We start from the raw sequence: 19,725 nt of genomic DNA, 5'->3' as shown, positions 1-19,725 counted from the left end.
TAAAACCTGAATAATCACAGATTTACTTTGGAAAAGTCATCTGAAACAGAACGGTCAGGTAGGTCCTGATTGAAATCACCTCTCTCCCCAGGCCCTTGTACACGAAAACATGATCGATAAACTCTAAAACTGGAGAACTTCTGTTCACAGAGAATTTCAGAAGCGAAATATGTTTCCAAATGTGAAATGATCATGATCCATCTTGATGAGGAAGGTCACTTCACAGGTAAGCCATACATGGCTGTAGGCATCTGAAAACTATGACCACGGTTCTTACTTAATACCCCATGCTGGTTGCGTCAAGTAAAAGTTGAAAAGAAAACTATGACATTGAAAGAGCTCTAACATGCTACTGCACATGATGGCATGATGTAATGGAAGAGGGCAGGCACTACAGACAAGAAGACTGGGATTCAGGTCCCTATTCTTCTAATTATCAGAAATGTGAATTTGGTCAAGTATTTTAAATATTTTTCTTAGCTGCAACATAAGGATAAGAAAATATTACAAGTCTTTCATGAGGCTTAAGGTAAGATTATTAGCACAATATTTGCTAAATATTTGCTAAGGGATAGTTATTGATAATGGGCAGATGCTATTGGAGACAGAGATCCTGGAGCTTCAGAAACAGAAGGATTTCTAAGAATCAAATGCTTTATTGGGGAGTGAACTTTTCTATTTATAGGTCAATTAGCTCTTTTTCATTTTGAAATTTCCTTTTTGCTTTTGGGTAAAGGCTGTTCACATTTCTCTTTAACAATAACTGAATGAACACTTATGACTTATGATTAACATAAAGGCCAAATACAGCAGCTACATTTCCTGGCATTATTTTCCTACCCCAGTCCTCACCCCCACCCTGCCTGGATAGAAAATTCAAATTGGAACTTCTGCTCTAGCCACTTGCAGACAGGCGTCAACAAGTGGAAAACTAGACCAAACACCGAGAGCACACAACAAAGTACTGTGGTCCCTTTAATGCCACTGCTTAATGCCCTGAGAGAATTTGCAGGCCACAGCGCAGGGAGAGAGAATTCAATTAGAAGCTGAGAAGGAGTTGAGAGTTCAAGAAGGCTAAAGTGAACAGAGTTTGCAAGACAAGAGTACCACAGAGGTGAGAATGATGCAATGAAAGGACTCTGGAGATTGGCAGACAGTGCTCCTCAAGTCTTCAGCTGAGTACTGACCTGCACTTGGGTACTTTTAATGAGAAAGTACTGCCAGAAAGGATTATGGGGAACAGACCATCTAAAAGGCCTGCAAGAGTGCTTATTTCTACCAAAGTGGAAAAGAGAATTTTCAAGGCAGCAGGTAAAGTACTTAGAGGAGTTTTGCCTGAGTAGTGGGAAAAACCTAGCCCTAAACCAAACATTGCTATTAAGAACCTACTTAAAGTTTATAAGCAAGACCTGAGGATCAAACAATTTCCTAGTAACCTAATTTTGTCCCAGAACAAAGCTCAAAACTATTGCCAGGAATGCAAAAAAGTCCAGCAGCCTAGTATCTATAAAAATTACTAGGCACACAAAAGGGGAAAAAAAACACCCACAATGAGAAAAAAAAAATGGGGGGGGGGGGGGGGTCGATCTGAACTCACTCCAGAAATTAATTAGTAGACAATAATATTAAAACATCTATTACAAGTATATTCCATACAATTCAAGCCAGCTGACTTATATTAGATATATATATACATATACATACACATTGTGTCATCATACATATTAAATTTTTAATATTGTATGATGCAAGTAGTTAATTCGTAAGGATTTTTCTCCCTCCTTGAATAAATCCAACTTTTCTAACAGTTCATGCTGCCAAGGAAACATCCTATGCATCTGAGCCTATCTTCTTTCCAAACTGGGAAGTAGGAAAGTACTTTATGCCAACAAAGGAACTCAGATGAGAAAACAGTAATACTGACATTTCAGCTATGAAAAGAACACCTGTCAAAAGCCTGAGAAAATTCTGACCATTTTTAACATGTTTTCATATCCAGAATCTAAGCTGCATTAAAACCACAGCATCCAAACTCGTGAAATAATTACTTCTTTACCTTCAAAATTAAATTTACTTTAAGAGGACAAACTATCTTTGATCTCAATAAGTCCCACAGTAGCAAAGCCCTAACTAAAATACAGCTCTTTAACAAAAAGAAAACATTTATACCCCCCAGAAGCAGCTTGTATTTTTTTTAAGCAGTTCTCTAGAACCTTTAGGGGTCTTTGTTATCATATGAGCACTACACACTTGAAAAAATATACCAGGTGGTTCTATTTTACACAGGCTATCAATATCGAGAAAAGGGGGTGACTCCTAAACGTGAAGCAATGGCCAACGTGTGAACAGCAGAGATGGAATCTGCTCACCAAACCCCTGTCTTCTCAAACCACAAATTCACCCACTTATGCCTGTTTCAAATATGTCAATACCTGCTCACACCATACTCTGTAGAGGAAATACACACTATACCACAAAGATCTTACCCTGTGACTCAATAATAAAGGACACGCTGCCACACTTTTCCATTTATCTACAGACTGCTGTGATGGGGCACCATGGGGAAAAGATATAAATCAATTTGTATAAATCAAAGTCCCTCTCAAACATGCTTGTCCCCGAAGTAGCAATCATATCTCTAAGACCTAGCTAAATGCAGCTCCTCTCATATAGTGCTTACTATATATGTGAGAGCGCTGCATGAACTAACACTGTAATCAACATTTTCCTACATATCCCCTATAACCACCCACCAAAAGATAAACACACAGAGTTCTGTCATACATTTTAAAGGTGACCAATTCAGGTGACCCCTTTTGGACCATGCATCTTAGATCTTACAACTAAAGATTTACTTAGAACTAAAAATACACCACAACTTTTTTTTTTTTTTTGGGGGGGGGGGGGGGGGGGAGTAGCGAAAACTCCTTTTCCACTAGCCAAACAGATAATCTCTACCACCAAAACCATGATTCCAAAGCACTTCTCATAGTAAGCTCACGCCTGCCATACTGGACTCTGCAAATCCTAAAGACACGTGGAGGAAACACAAACTTCACAAGAGCACCAGAGAACAATGAATGGCACGGTCAATGCAGAACAGCAGGGGATAAGAAGCAAGGCATGGCCACTATCAAATGCAGAAGGGGCTGATTAAAGACTAAAAGCTCTAGAATGTTTCTATTCCACGCAGTAAAAACTACATAAATTGTGAGGCATGCAACTAGGTAAATGAACGTTGACAATCGTATGTTGAATGAAATGTCAGAAACAAAAAGGCAAATATTATCATGTCTCACTCGTATGAACTCACTATAATATACAAACCTGGTGAACTGAAGTTCAGCATGGTTATAAGGCTGGGGGCCTATTGTAAAGAATCCTAGATTGTAAGCTCTTAGAACAGTCACATATATTCAAGAGTTGTAATTGTTATTTCTAAATTTGGAAACACTGAGCTGTTTGTATATAACCTGGTCATTTCCAGAAACTTCAGGGATTTATGTGTCACCTGAGACAAGAGTTATACCTATGAAGCTTATGAAAGTCAGCAACGCTCCACACAGGAACTGTTTAACAGAGCTGAAAAAGGGATCAGACGCTGACTAGAGACATGAAGGAAGCTCCTCTGAATAGGACTAAGGTAGAGCAGACTACAGGTGAAAGGATGATATCATCCACATTTTAAAACTTCGACTTCTGTGTGAGATCAAAGGGAGAGATGTTTATTTGGCACGAAATTTATATTTTGGGTAGCGCATTACCTAATTTAACTTATATGGTTAGTTTAGTTGAATACCACAAGTACATGGAATCCTGAATAGGGCGTGAGACTTCATCGGTTTGTCCAGGTTACTGGGATGCCCCGATATATCCCAGTAATTTGGGCAGTGAATAAAGAAGTATTTGCAAAGTCCCTTTGGGAGACTGGGGAGAAAAGAGAAAATATTCAGTTTCCCCATTTGGAGAATTTCTGATATTCTTGCAAGCAGTGGGGGCAACCAAATCAACAGGCCGAGCCCTCAATCTTGGATTCACCCCTATGAAATTTATTCTTGTAAAGGATAGGCTAAGCCTACTTAAAATTAGGCTAAGAGTCACACACACCCCCACCCGCCCAGAGAACCTCTTCTGTTGCCCAAATGTGGCTTCTCTCTCTAAGCCAACTCAGCAGGTGAACTCACCGCCCTGCCCCCGATGTGGGAAATGATTCCAAGGGGTATAAAGCTCCCTGGCAATATGGGACAGAAATCCTGGGATGAACTGGGACCCAGCATAATGGGAGTAAGAAAGTCTTCTTGATCAAAAGGGGGAAGAGAGGAATGAAACAAAATCAAGTTTCAGTGGCTGAGAGATTTCAAACAGAGCCAAGAGGTTATCCTGGAGGTTATTCTTACACATTATATAGATAGCCCTTTTTGCAGTTTTTGGTGTATTGGAGTGGCTGGAGGGAAGTACCTGAACCTGCTGAGATGTGTTCCAGTAGCCTTGATTCTTAAAGACGAACATATAAAGATGTAACACTTTTACAATGTGACTCTGAAAATCTGGGCCTGATGCTCCTTTTATCCAGGGTATGGACAGACGAGTAAAAATAAAGAATTAAAAAATAAATAATAGGGGGGATAAGGGATAAAATAAAGCGGGTAGATGGAAACACTAGTGGTCAAGGAGAGGGAGGAGTACGGGGCATGGGATGTATGAATTTTCTTTTTATTTCTTTTTCTGGAGTGATGCAAATGTTGTAAAAAATGATCATGGTAATGAATACACAACTATGTGATGATATTATGAGCCACTGATTGTATACTACGTATAGACTGTATGTGTTGAATATCTGTCACTAAAAATATTTTTTAAGCTACATTAATGTAAGGTCAGTGCAACGGTGGCGCAGTGGCAAGAATCTCACCTGCCAAGCCTAGAAACCCGGATTCAAGTCCCAGACCCTGCCTATGCCACACACAAAAAAACCATTAATGTTTAATAATCATCTAACATAAAAACAACAAAAAAAAATGCTAACAACAAGGGAACTAAACAAATTAAACATTCAAGGTGAGTTATACATACACCCCCACCCCACCCCAGGGCAGTCTCTCCTGTCTTCATTTGTTGAGCCATCCTCCATTCACCTAATAAATAAGCAGAGAGTTTCTAAAGCAGGGTTGAGTTTTCCCTGAATGATTTTAGATGATAACTTTTAAATGGTTAGGTTTTAAAAAAAAAAAGAAAGAAAGAAAGAAAAGGGGGAAAAAACTATTTGTTTTTTGGAAATGTGCCTCCTTCAAGATAAATAAGAAGGAAAATAATTTTGAGAAATATACAAAACACAAAATCCTGTAGAACTATGGATTCTACAGCTTTCCATTTACCAAAAAAATCCCCAACTTTGACTAAAAGCAATGATAACAAGTACATGGAGCATGACATAGTAAGGTGATTTACTGCAGGAATATAAAAATGGTAAACACAAGACAATTATACCTGAAGATTTTAAAAGACATGCTACAAGTATCATGTGGTAGAAAATATAATCACTTCAATTTTACAAGCTGGAAAGTCAGATTGGCTAAGGTCAGGACAGAGGATGGCATCAATCTTTCCCACAGATTTTTTATTTTTTGTGTAAGAAAAAAATCAAACACAGGAATTTCCTCCTCTTCCTCCTCCTCCCTCTGTTGACAAAACAAAATACATGGTAATTAGTCCTAAAAACATTTACCTAAGAAGTGGTACACAGCAAGAGTTATTTTTAAGTGTACAAGAATAGTCAGCAACGGATGGAATTCTTAAAAAAAAAAAAAAATAGAGAATGCTTTTTCCAAAGCAAATACATAGAACCTGGTCTTGGGATTTTTGAATTCAGTTTTGTGTCCTAGAAACTCTAACAAACGAGAATTCAAATGACCACTCTTAAAACATACCCTTACTATATACATAAGTAAGTAATGCCACCTAGTCAGGAATCCACCCAATGTTTGACTGTGCATTTCAAAACAACCAACTATATATGGTTACTCTGGGTTTGACTTGTCGTCTTCACCAAAGACAGCACACTTTTATTAGAAAACACACTATATATGTAAAGGTCAAGATGTGGTCTGAACAGAACACCAACATAGCTCCAGGAATTCAGGTTCTAATTACCCATCATGTTTCAGAAGGCAGGGTTCATACCACTAACGAAGAATCAAAACAAATCAGCAATTAGAAATCTAAAGTATTAATTTAAAAGCTATCTTTTCTTGCACACACTTGCTATAGATGCTACACCACGGGAAGAAATGTATGCCCTAACCACACAACCTGCTTGAAAGGTACAAAGTCTTATTCCAGTAATGATGGGCACCACAGTCCAGTCATACCTGTAAATCCTTAATTCAACCAGGTCCCTGATGGATTTCACACAACAGTGTCACCATAACCAAATAACAAGCTGTTATGAATCCTTAATTCAGTAAGACAAGGTATTTGGCACAATAATAATTGAAAGTGCATTAAGTTTTCCTTGGTGATACAAGATCTATCAGAACAAAATTTCTCTTCCACTTCCCTTGGAAGCAAAATTAATAGCTGCTTTGCAGAGCTACCATGCAACATCATGGTTCAGCAGCAAAAAGGGAGCCAGTAGCACTATCTCAGATGCTCATTCATGTTGAAAGGCACAGGTAAGTTTACACATTACAATATATCTACTGATATGATTTTTTTTACACACATCCTTGAAATCCCTCTCCTATGACGATTAATCTTTAAACTGTGGGGAAGATAAGGAGAATGGAAGTTATGGAGTATTTGTAATACAACAGGATCATCAGTGAGATATTTGCCTAAGGGTCTTTAAACAGAGAAGTAAAGCACAATACGTTGGTAGATCTAATGACAAAATCTATTGACATCTTCTAGACACAATGCTGAAGATTAAAAGAAGATGAGATCAAAGTAAACGTATACTCAGGGTATCGTAGGCTATTTAAACAAAAACACTGCAAGATGGAGGAAAGTAAGACTTGGAGCTATGCACCTCAAATTTCAGTTTTAAGGATTTGAGAGATCTATACATGACTAATGTTATTCTCTTTTAATTTTCTTTTTTACTCAATTCTTCGTTACATACACAGAGATCTCTGAAACTGTAATTCTGCAAAATGAATGAACAGAGGACCACACCAGGGCACTGTTTTTGGTCCTTTCTCCAAACACTCAAATGAACAGATTCTAAGAAAAAGTCACCAGCCAAGTCACCCAGGAAAACATCAGGAACATGATTGGAAAAAGAACAAAATGAGACACAAATTCTAAAGAGAAAAAAAAGTAAAAACATGAGATATGCAAAAAGGCAGGTACTAGGCAAAGGGTGTTTTAAACGCCCAATTTAAAACATTGTTATGTAATGTCATTGCCATTATTTGACCAGGAAATCAACAACTCTCATCAAAAAATACCACAGCCAACCTCCTTATCAAACAATCTTAAATATATTTAGGAAAGTTATATAAAAACAACTGCTGATAAATCAAAGAACCTATTCCACAACCACTAACTTAAGAGCCAAAAGATTTTAAATGTCCAAAATTTAAATATTGCTTTCCTGAAGAGAAAAAAATTTTCAGAAATAGCTCATTTAATTCTTAAAAGTTTCAGAAATGTCTCTTTTCAGAGGCAAAACACCATCTAACATACTTCTTCAGGATTACATACTTCCTCAGGATTACTACCAGTGAAAATCAGTAAGTTAAGATGACCGGTTAAGGCAAGAGCTGAGGTTGCTACAAGTTGGCGACCTTTGGCCAATTCTTACGGCAGGAACATGTTTTGTTTGGGCCACAGGAGCTTTTTGTTCAGTCATTTTAAATTATAATTATAGAATATTTTTTAAATTAAGGTATTTCATATAAAAAGTCCAGAATTCTGTTCTTCTAGTGTAATTAGGATATTGGGTGAGTGGGCTCATGTTCCCATGTAACAAAAAAATTGCACCTGAGTTTGCAGTCCCTGGTTTAAGGTGTCAGTTTTCAGCCTTGGGTACTAACCTTTTCCTCGACGGCCCTTCTTCAAAATCTGAAGAACTAACATCGTTGCTAGTGGAGGACACTTGGGATGCATCGTCCTTCTCATTCTCTGACTGTTCTGATGCTGGTCCTAATCCCTTAGACTGGCCATTACCAAGGAGCCCTACAGATGAGAAAAGGGGACAAACACTTAAAAAAATACATCAGGAAGCAGCACTTTACCACAGTTGTCCCTATGCAACGGCTGATGGTGACAGAAAAGGATTTGGATAGAAGAGGATTAAAAAGCACATATCCACTTTAAATGGGGGTGGGGTGGGGTGGGGGGCAGCCATATCTCATCCTACTTTAGACCCTTTAGGAGAGAGAAATGCCTAACAAGGAAAAAAATGTGATAGCTGGAAATTCAAGCTGAAATTTTAAATCATAATGTACTTTAGGATTCTTTTTTAAAGTATAAACATCTTTTGGGGTGGAAAGGATGAAGGCATCTCAAATATTAGCAAATCTAACTAATTATCCCTGAAATACTAATTACCCTAGAGATACTAAAATTGACAGATATAAATTTCATTTGGACAAGACCTTTTTGGACTTGCTCTCTTGAACCAGTACATGCCACAAACAGAAAAGCTTTAACCTAGAAATCCTATTACGCAACCTGCTCTTCACAACAATCCATTACACTGAACTGTAACCTGGATCGGCCTCTGACTGTCTCATATATGCCACAGTGCAATAGCAGGAGAGCCATGGGGATCCTGGCAGTGCGTTTACTAACTAGAAAAGAAAAAGATTTTAGAACAGGGGCTGCTGGCCATCAGAGGCCTCAAGAAGCAGCTATTCATTAAGTATTATGAAAGCATTTTAGCAAGCAACAAGGCCACACAAGTGACAGCTGAAGAGACTTGTACCTAGGGCTCCAGATACAATTTAGGTTCTGCCAGTGGGAAGTTCCACAGATACAAGTGACTAGGCCCCACTGTCCACGTCAAGTCACCAATCTTATGGGCATCAGCAGCTGAGCAGTGGCAACAATCTGAGCATGTATCTGTGGATCCACAACTCCAGGGTTTTGTCCTGGCAGCCAAAATCCCAGGGAGGCCCTTTGATTTTTGCTCTTCCAGCCCCTTTGCACCACTTTTCTGAGCATTTAATTCCCTGCATTAAATCCTTGAGTGATTCCTGACAGTTGCACTAAACACGGCACAGACAAATTTCTTAAGGAAAGTAGAATGCTGCAGTAACACCACAGAACCTGGACTGTTTATGCATCTATTTCTCCACTTATCTATTTTTACAACATTTTCAAGTATAAATAACAATATACTCTGGTACAGTGTGTCTGTCATGGAAAATAGTCACACAAACTTGAATATGTATCAGAATCATCTAGAGGGCTTGACAACACAGTCTGCTAATCCCACCTCCAGAGTGTGTGAGTCTAACAAATTCCCAGGTGATGCTGCTGGTCCAGGGACCACATTTTGAGACCCAGTGGTGTAAGTGGAAAGGAGGGTCCATATCAATAAGAGAAGATACAGGCATCATAAGCCATTATAAATCTCTGTCATATGAATTAAATCATAGGGAACGAAAGGAACTTGTATAATCTATTATAACAGAACTCAGTAAAGTATCAATGCACAAAGTTCTGTCTGGGGCATGCTTCTACCTTTCATCAATTTAATTTTGTGAAGGCAAAGAAGGTATACTTACAGTTAATATGGCAAATACAGACCAAAAAAATTAACACTGACATGTACACTTTTTCAGATTTAACAGATATGAATGTAAAAAAAAAAAAAAAAAAAGCGTAAGCCCCACCTTACTCCTCAGAAAAACCAACTAGGCAAAGCACAAATTTGGGAAAACTGTATTAACAGACTTCACATGAAAAACACCTGGGAAATTCAATTGACTGTACTGGACCTCAATGTAAGGGAAAACAGACAAAACTGCTCTGAAAGATCTAAGACAATACTGAACTACATTAACAGGAATCCCGAGGAGTGGGTCCATTGAACCCAATCAGCTAATCTGAAAAGAGGTCCAAGGTTTCCCCCAATCCAAAGATTAAAAATGACTGACTCTCCTAGACTGAAATCACATTCCTCTTCCAAATGGCCCCACACATATTGCCTATTAAGCAGGCGAAGGCCCCCACACCTTTATGTATGGGTGGGACTTATTTTTCACATGATCAACTGGTAAATCTTTCATATTCTGAGTACTCTCATTCTGTGTATATTTAAAAGCACAAAGAAATTTTGCATTTATTTTTAAGGAGACAGTCTACATGATTAGGCTTTTTCTTAACACACACACACCCTTAATACCTCCAGCATACTGGCCATCCATCCCATTTTATTTTGACTATTTCATTCCAAGTCATACTGTCTGTCCAATTGAGAGAACCTGGTCAGCAAGATGGAATATGATGCCATAGGGCAGAATAGCCATTATTATAGCATTAGCCAAGTGGATGTGAGCTGCCTTTTCTTTCCTCTAACAAAGCCTGCCACAAATGTTTTAAATGATTATTTTTTTAGTCAATGAAAATTAATGAAACGATACCCCCTCCCCTCAAACACACAAACCGTTTTTATTTTTCCAAACCAACAAAAACCTTTGTTGGGGAAAGAAGGTTAAACGGAGGAAACTGAATGGCCCACAAGATTTCAGTCTCCTCACATATGCATTTGTTCTCCTCTATTAATATTCAGTAGGTTGAACTTAAATTAAAGCATGTCTATTGTCTTTCACAAAAGCAATAAATATGGGCTGAAAAACTCCAAATCACTGCGGTAAAGGCAGCTTGGGGGCCATGTTTGCAACCTTGACTAGTCGCTATCAGCTGGGTGGGAGCAGCAAAGACACAGACTGGGGCCACTCGGCCACCACAAAGCAGTGTCCATTCCCACAAGCTGAGGACCAAATCCCCAAGGAAGATATTTTAACAGAACTCAGCCATCAACAGCTTTGCAAAATCAGTAGCTTTTCCTCTTACCTCCCAAATTAACAAGAAACAAAAAGGCTACCAAAGCTACACAACGCAATACAACAAAACTGACTTCTGAGCCCAGAACAGCAGGAGAAAAGAGGAATAAATTTGCTGGTTTTTTTTTTCTTGAGATCAGAGATATATGTTGCTTTAACATAGAGGTAATCGGAAAAATATAAACACAAATTAGGCCAAAGATTCCTTTAGGTGAAGGAACTTCTGCTAAGCATTTGATGAAAACAAAATAATTTCAGAACATATATAGACAGAAGATAATTCTTTCCAAATATTTGAAAAAAGGACTAGAACATTCAGTGCTCGTAATAATGATGTTTCAGAGACAAAGAAGTTTGACCAATCTTCCCATTAGCTACACAGAACTCAAAGCCAAAGGAAGATCGAATGCCTCTCTAGTGCACAAAAGCGAGGCCTAAAGAAGGGTTAAAAAAAGAAATGAAAAACAAGGAGACCTTTAAAGCTGTTCCAGTGCTTCTAAAACATCTGGAGCACACCAAAATAATTAGCATATTAGGGAGAGTCGATGTATTTGGCTTTGTTGTAGAAGGACTGCACAAAAGGTAATTCTTATTATAGAGCCAAGGCCGTCTGTCACCCTGTCACTGTGAAACAAGGTATCACATTACATATTAAACAGTCAAGCATGGAAAGAGAGCTTTCATTTTTAGCAGCAATTTCTTAGTATGTCTTTTGGGGGAGGGGGAAGAGGGGCTGTAGCACTTTAAGAGGAAACTTTTTTAAAAAAGAGACTCCAACGGGCTCCCTTGGTTGAGATAGATTCCTCTCAGAGGTATTTGGAAAGCCTCCACTACTAATGAAAAACAAAGTTCCTATTCTCATGCAAAATTTTAAAAGACAGAAAAATATCCTAAAAATAGGACAGATGAAATTGTGGATTGTTTGTTTTTCAAACAGGGTAAGAATTCCGATGCCAGGGAAGCTCTAGCTTGAGCCAGCCTCGTAGGTTCCGTGAATATGGAGTTTAAACATAATGTTATACATTCAGGTCAGCAACTAAGCTTCCACTAAGCTTTGGGAGGGAGAGGACTAGGGAGCAGTGCAGAGAGGTCTGGGAGCCCAAGCTTCTCCATCGGCATGCTCTCCACATCAAAAACGCTGATGCGGTTCGAAACAAATGACAGTCCTTAGGTAGATGTCACTGACAGACTCATGGTCAACAACATGCGAGTGAAAATGGTTTAACACCTCAGCCTGTGGATAATAATTATCCCTTTCTCTCATGAGAACTGGCCCCTGAGCAGACTAGGGCTCCCCTTTGTCTACTCTCACATCAACTATGGAGATTACCTGCGAAGATGCACATAGGGCCAACAGTCCTTCAAAACAACCTCAAGTACAGGGGGAACACAGACGTTTTTAGTTTAAGGCTAGTAAAAACAACAAGAACAACAAAGATAATCCCATGAGAGTTCTTCAAACCCACCCACACCAGACACCTTTGCCACAAAACATTTCTCACTCATCTAAACTTCCTTTGCATGCCCAGGTTTCTGAGAAAATGTGGTAGATAAAAACCTGACATAGTGACAATGACTGACATGGAAAACTAGGGCCACTGGGTAGATGAGAAAAGCATCTCCCCTGTCTCTTTTTTCCTAGTTCAGAATCAAGCAAATGACTAAGTTTGAAAAACACAAAGCAAAAGAGACAGCCAATCCTTGAAACGATAAGGTCTCGCCTTGAACCACAAAAGAAATACGCCCACCAGACATGAGCAGTTCTTGGCTACCACTAAGATGGACCCTGTTGTAGCCATCTAAATCCCTGAATGGTTGAGCACTACATAAAAACAAAAATAAACAAACAAACAAAAAGACCTCTGCTTTCTGTAACCTAATCAAGAGTCAACAGGAGAGAGGAAATTCCCTTCTCATTGAGAGGCTCTATCACTAATATTTGAACTTCATTCAGGGACAAAATTTCTCAGTGGGATGGAACCATGATCTCTAAGAAAAATTTCTGGACCAACTCTGAAGATCAGAACTGTGAGCAAAGTGTACCGAGCCTTTTGGCACAGCTCACTTACTTCTTTGGGACAAGGGCACTTCCTACAGTCTTCCAACTCTCTTCAGTCATTCTTCATCCTGAACATGATTTTTATTAAATCAAAACAAGTATAGTATTTACTGAATAATAATTAGTGGATTACAAACACCCACATTGCTCTATGTTTCTATCCAAGCACCCTGACCCCTCTGTCCCAGACCTTAACTTCTCTTGGCTCTTGCCTCATCCTGGCCATTTTAACTGTAGGCTGGCAGACCAGTCAAACATGAGCCTGACAAGCGAGCTAGTTACAACTGCTCACCAAGAGCATGGATCCTCCAAACCCCAAAGGCATTCACCCTGTGCTTCTATCAGCTAAGTAAAAGGACTCCACAATACAGAGGGCCCAGTATCATCACTCATTGGTCGAAGGCTGCAGTCCACATTCTGAAGAAAGGTGATCAAAGACAACACTGGGCTTAGGCAGGAGTGCAGAACGAGCGGCAGAACAATAGCACCATTGCAGAGCACGGGAACTTAGAGCCACATACAGTAGAGGGAAAGACGGGGGGTCTTCTGACAATATTTTTTGATAAATGAGAACAGCATGTACAAAGCCTTATTTTCAGGAAAACTTACGTGCCAAAATTTAATTTTACAAGCCATGGAATGTGCACGCACATACAGCATATTCAGAGATAGCTGATTCTCTACCTTTAATTATATATACATACTGTACCTTTAATTATATATATATGATATTAAATGATATAAGATATTTGCCTTTAAAGTTTTATATAATCATGCCATACACTCACAAATATAATTTGCCAACAGAAACAGCCCCTCAAATATTAACAAGTCTCTACAAAGGTAAGCAAAGGTAGCTTTAACTCAAATCAACCAAACACCATAAAGTTACCAGTTTGTGGACTATTCTGTGATAAGGGGAAGAAATGAGCAAATTTCACATACTCTGTGCCTGAAGATCACAATTTGTGGATAAGTAAACATTGTTACCCCAAAACTGCTCCAGCCATATTTATTCCCCAAGACAATAAGAATGGGCTCTTTCAAGTTCTAGGTTATGCTTTGTTTAACTGGAAAGTGCAGCAGTTTCCCAGATTCCTTTATTATATCACGCAGACAAATCAATTGTATACCACTTTTCCGATTAATACATTAAGAAACCAGGAAGCAAGCTAGTGTTAAAGTTCAGAAAGGCCTGCTGCCTCCCAGAGCAGCTCGTTTCCAATACTGAAACATTAAGGAAGCAACATGAAAGCAGAACTACAGGAATGTGGCAATGGAATCGGCAAACACTATAGGAACCTAATGGTCAACTCCCAAAATTCATTTGTGTTTATACAGCTGGTCATACAGAGTAAGACACAAAATAGGGGATAAGAATCGAGGGCACTCGAAGTTTAAAGCTTTAAGGTCTAACCCAGAATCACACCTGGGAACTGTGGACAAAATGCTTAGCATCCATTTACATGCCTCAGTTTCCTTCATCTTTCAAGGGAGAAAGACAGGAGGTGGATCAAGAGGATTAAGGGAAATGAAAATGCATGCTGTTTATAAAAATGCTAAGCAAAGCTGTGGTGAGGATGAACTAATTAACTTTAATCAAACATCTATTTTCAAATGCTGGGAAATGATCAAATAAATTGGCAATAAAATAAAGGGACCAGCCATAGCTGGATGGCATTCAGTCCCCAGAGAAATGTCTTAAATTCACACGAGCCTGGTTAAAACTGGCAGATTTGGCCAAAATGGTCAACGGAGCTTAATGCTTTAAGAACGGCATTAATTCTCTCTTGTAAATTTCCACAGTGCCTTTGCAGGAGCCACCATTGCCCCTAGGGAGTATATCAAAGCTAAAAGAATAATAATATTAAACAAATCGCAACACTTTTTACATACTCATATATAGCACCTTGCCACCCATACTGGATTTAAATCAAGACCCCAACAGGGAAACCCACAAAGGCCTATTTCTCCAACAAAAGCCACAGCAGCCTGAAACAAATCTAGAGCTATTTGGTTTTTATTTTATTTATAGGAACAGACCTTCTATCCCAGGCTCCTCAAGATAAGCCACCAAAAACTGCACCTGACAGACCCGTGGAGCAGCCATCCTCAGAGCCGGATCATTGCAGAGAGACAGAGAGGAAGAAGGACAGAGGGAGGGAGGGAGGAAGAGCAGCAGCGAGGCAGGCTCCAGAGCACTTGTCAACAATCCTCTGCTGTACGTAATCAGCAAGCGGCAGTGCAGATTCAGAGCGGCAATAGGACGGCCGGAACGGCAACGGGGCTGAAGGGGAGGGGACACAGCCAGGGAGAGAAGGTTATTTATGGGGAGGGGAAGAAATCCAGCGCCGAAGAGGAGGGGTCTCGGGCTTTTTTTTTCCCCCTGATAAATTAAAACGAGAAAAAGGAAAACAGCGACGGGCTTTTTATCCTACAATTTACCCAACCTGCAATGCAGACAAATCAGAAACACAGAATTTCTGACATTGGGGTGGGGGTGCCACAAGGGGGGTTTTGCTGGTGCTGGGGGGTAGACTGACGACCACCTTTGAGGGGGAAACATTCGGTTTAATTGTTCACACCAAAGCCCAGTCTCTCAGACACCCCCAGGCACATACCACACCCCCACGGACGGCAGACCCAAAGACACATTTTCAATAGTATCCCTTCTTAATATCATAATTTGTGTCATTCAGCACTTGCCTTTTATTTATTTTTATTTGTTTTTTTGGCTGGGAAACCTGGGCGGCACTCCAGACAGACTGCAGAAATCTCCTTCCACATGCTCCTCCAGGCACCTCCTCCTCCAGCCCGCCCACCCCCCTTCTTCCACTTCCAGCTACCACGGGGCTTCATTACTTATGAAATGACCTAACGATGCTCAGAAGCCACGACGCCCGCCATACCCCCAACAACAGGACACCCCTCCCCCAGCCCTGCCCCAGCCACATAAATTGATCTAATCTAATAAAACGGAGGCTGTTTTCTCTCATTGTTTCATGAGAATCTTTCACAAAACAGGATCTGTGGCCTGGCAGCTGCTTCGAGGGGTGAAGAAGGCAAGAATCCAACTGAGGGCTGGCCAGCTCCCTGGCCTCAGACAACTGGAGTACACATCTCCTTTCATAAGTCATAAGCTTTTTGATTTTTAAAGTCAATTCTTTTGAGGCTTTTCAACTTCAGCTGGCAATGATACTGTTCCAAACACATGCTCTGAACACCACCCCACACTCTTCTCTTTGTGCCCTTTCAAGAGGGGGAAAAATATATAGTGGCAAGTCCCACACCCAAGCCAGAGTGTCCATACTATTATTACTTTTAGCTTGTTGCTTCCTTATTGTTGTTTTCTTTGACCATTTAATGAGCAGTTTCTGTTCTCTAACACTTTACACTCATGAACTTATCCGTACCTCACAAAAACCCTTAGGGCCAACAGCAGCTTTGCTCAGGCCAGCAGGGATCTGTCTCCAAAGCCAGAGTATTTTTTCTACTATGGCAGCCTCCAGTTCTTAAATCAATAAGGTTCACATTTTTTTTTGTGCATGAAACATAACACATATACCAAAAAAGCAATGAATTTCAAAGTATATTGTAACAAGTAGTTACAGAACAGATTTCAGAGTTTATTATGGGTTACAGTTTCACAATTTCAGGTTTTTTCTTCAAGCTGCTCCAAGACACTGGAGACTTTAAAAAAAAAAAAAAGAATCAATATCCTTATCTTCTCTGTCATAATGCCTCTTTCTCCTTTGATCCTTCTCCCAATCTTTAAGGGTATTTGGGCTATGCCCATCCTAACTTTTTTCATGTTGGAAAGGGGTGTTGATAATATGACATGGGGAATGGAACTAGTTGATGTTCTGGAGAGGCTGGCCCCTCTGGGTTCCAGGAGCTTATCTGCCCTAGGAACCCACCGGGAGGCTGTAGGTTTCTGGAAAGTCATCAGTGTGTGAAACTTTTGCAGAATCTCAGAAAGAGCCCTATGCATTCTTTAGGGTTGGTAGGAATGATTTTTGTTGGGGGTTGGCAATAATAAATGGCAATATCTAGCTGAAACCTGTGTAAGCCTCCAGAGTACCCTCTCAACTCTGCTTATGCTCTCTTAGCCACTAATACTTATTTTGTTACATTTCCCCTCTTATGGTCAGGAAGGCATTGCATTGTCCAGCCCACGGTGGTGGCCAGGCTCATCCCTGGGAGTTGTCCCATGTTGCCACAGAGACTTTTACCCCTGGATAATGTGCCATTGGGGAGTAGGGGGGTGAGGGGTGAGTAATGATTTTCCTTGCAGAATTGGGGTTAGAGAGAGAACTGCCCCACATTTAAACAAAAAGTATCAGGAAGTAGGAACAGACTTTCCTAATTTCGATTTTAGAGCTACCACTTCAAAATCTGAATTACAACAGGGCCACAGAGATCATCTAGCAGAACTCCCCACTTTGCAGAGGAGGAAACTGATGACCAAGATCATCGAACTAGTTTCTCATCATGACTCAGACAACAGAGTCCAAGCCCATGATAGAATTTCCTCTAGAACAAAAAGGGCTGGAAACTACTCCTCCAATTATGTTCCCCCAGGGTGAGCTCAAGAGGAGACCCTTACTCAGTATTCTCCACAATGTGGAAGAGGCACTTGGCAGGTATCCCACGCAGCCTAAGTCATGCACGGTCAGTTAAAGGACATTCAGGATAACTATTTCCCTTTTCCTCCTTCTGTGACTTATCTTTTGGCTCTTTCACTAACAAAAAGCACCTAAAGCAGAGAACCAAAAAGGAGATATGAGGCAGTGATAAGTTATGCCACAAATGCATATGACTATATAGCTTTTTACTGTGCTATACATGCAATAAAGGGGTTTCTTAATCATACTGTGTGATCATACCTTATTATACTCAACATTATTTACTAAGATACATGTTTTTGCTTATTGCTCTGGGCCATTCATTTACACTACTGTATATTACTGCATTGTACGAATATACCACAATCTACTTCAATTCCCCAATGCTACATTTTTCAGCTTGTCTCTGGAAAGCACTGATTTCTCCTGGATGTCCTAGTAGATTTCCGGTGTAAATCCTTAGGTAGGCAAATGTTCAAATTACAAGATCATGGCAAATTGGCTTCCCGAGCAGATTAAATCAATTATTGCTTATGTACCAGCAATGTGTCACTATAATCTCTACGTATTTAAATATAAAGACCTTTCATTTCTCAAGACACCAAAGAGCCAGGCACTCTGCTCAAATTGCTACTTCAGAGGAGGTCAGAATTTCAGACAGGATCTCATTTCCAAAGAAATGCTATGGAGCCAGCCAGGTCCGTGGCTGCCAACCACCTAATTATCGCCTACACCCCAGGACATCTGAGGACATGAGCCCATTCCCTCCATGCTTTTCTTCTAAGAGCTACAAAATCAAAAATATACCTAGTTCCACAACAATTTCATTACCACTGACTTGAGCAGACTCCAGCAGCCCCAACAGATGCACTGAGCATTTTAAAAATACATGACGGGAGCAAAACTCATCTAGGATTTTGATAAAGCTGAGAGAACAATCATTTGCACGTTTTAATCAAATCTGGATATCTAAGTGTTCCTCTGTTTATTAATTAAAGAACCCACTGCCTCACCTTGTTTTATTCATGTATCCAATCAAGAAAGTCAGCCCGCCTACCTTGAGAACCAGAGAAAGGTAAGCCTTTCAGCCTTGTAGCGAATCAAGGAATTCTTCCCCCTTATCTTCCACGATCAGTTTCAAAACAGCTCTTCAATTTCCAGCTACCAACACAAGTTACTTCCTGCCTTGGCATTTAGTAATTAAAACATTTTTCCCAAAATGCTAATAATAAAGAATGGGTATGAAAGTAGGAGAGCATACCAGACTGTGGGAGCCTGAGAATATCATCCAGGAAGGACAGGGTTTTAGTGATCACACTGCACAGACCAGATAGATGTTTGTTATTTGGGTCAAATTACATTTCTTAGGTTATGATGAAAGCTGGTATAGAAAGGTGATCCAATGAAATAATATATGACTTTCAGGAATATGATAAATGTAGGCATTCTACAGAAGCAGTCAAAATAATACAAATTATTCATTAGAATTATACTAAAAGTTCATAAATTGGCACTATGAAGAATTAAAAAGAGTCTAAGCCAAGAACTGGCTTAGACTCTTTTCAAGGGGACTTGGTAATTCCTGAAGCACCAATGGTGCTGAACTATTCAGTGAATGTGGCTGGGCCTAGAAACAACCTGATCTCAAGGCCACCCTACACAATTAAAAAGAATCTGCACCAGTCTGAAACTATTATATATCCCAGAAAAGCCATATTTTATAATCCATATGCCCTGTGGCTTGCTCCCTCACTTAATGCAGTTCTCTGGTCAAGTGCTACCTTATCAGAGAGGCCTTCCCTCTATCCCCATCACTCTGTGCCCAACTTCCCCATTATTTTTTTATCAAAAAAAATCTCAAACTTAATGACAAGTTACAAAAAGAATAATATGCTGGTTTGAATCTATCATGTACCCCCAGAAAAACCATGTTTTCATCCTGATCCAATCTTGTGGCAGCACAATATTGTGGGGTGGAAACCCTTGATTAGATTATCTCCAAGGAGGTGTGGGGCACCAACCGTGG

General features: G+C 39.8%; 1 protein-coding gene across 2 annotated transcripts in view; it reads right to left on the bottom strand.

The window, feature by feature from the left end:
* JARID2 (jumonji and AT-rich interaction domain containing 2) overlaps positions 1 to 19,725 on the bottom strand; it is a 272,180-nt gene that overhangs the window by 105,448 nt on the left and 147,007 nt on the right. Inside the window, exon 3 of one of the 2 annotated variants that reach the window (XM_077143746.1) lies at positions 8,037 to 8,178. The exons of the other annotated variant lie outside the window; for it this stretch is intronic. Within the exon in view, the coding sequence (XP_076999861.1) occupies positions 8,037 to 8,178 (142 nt within the window). The remainder of the gene's footprint in view (positions 1 to 8,036; positions 8,179 to 19,725) is intronic. 2 annotated transcript variants of the gene reach the window in all.

This window comes from Tamandua tetradactyla, chromosome 25 (genome assembly GCF_023851605.1).
Source record: "Tamandua tetradactyla isolate mTamTet1 chromosome 25, mTamTet1.pri, whole genome shotgun sequence".
In the NCBI taxonomy this organism is placed as follows: domain Eukaryota; kingdom Metazoa; phylum Chordata; class Mammalia; order Pilosa; family Myrmecophagidae; genus Tamandua; species Tamandua tetradactyla.
Note: the sequence above shows the minus strand (reverse complement) of the source record. Positions and strands in the feature narration are given on the sequence as shown.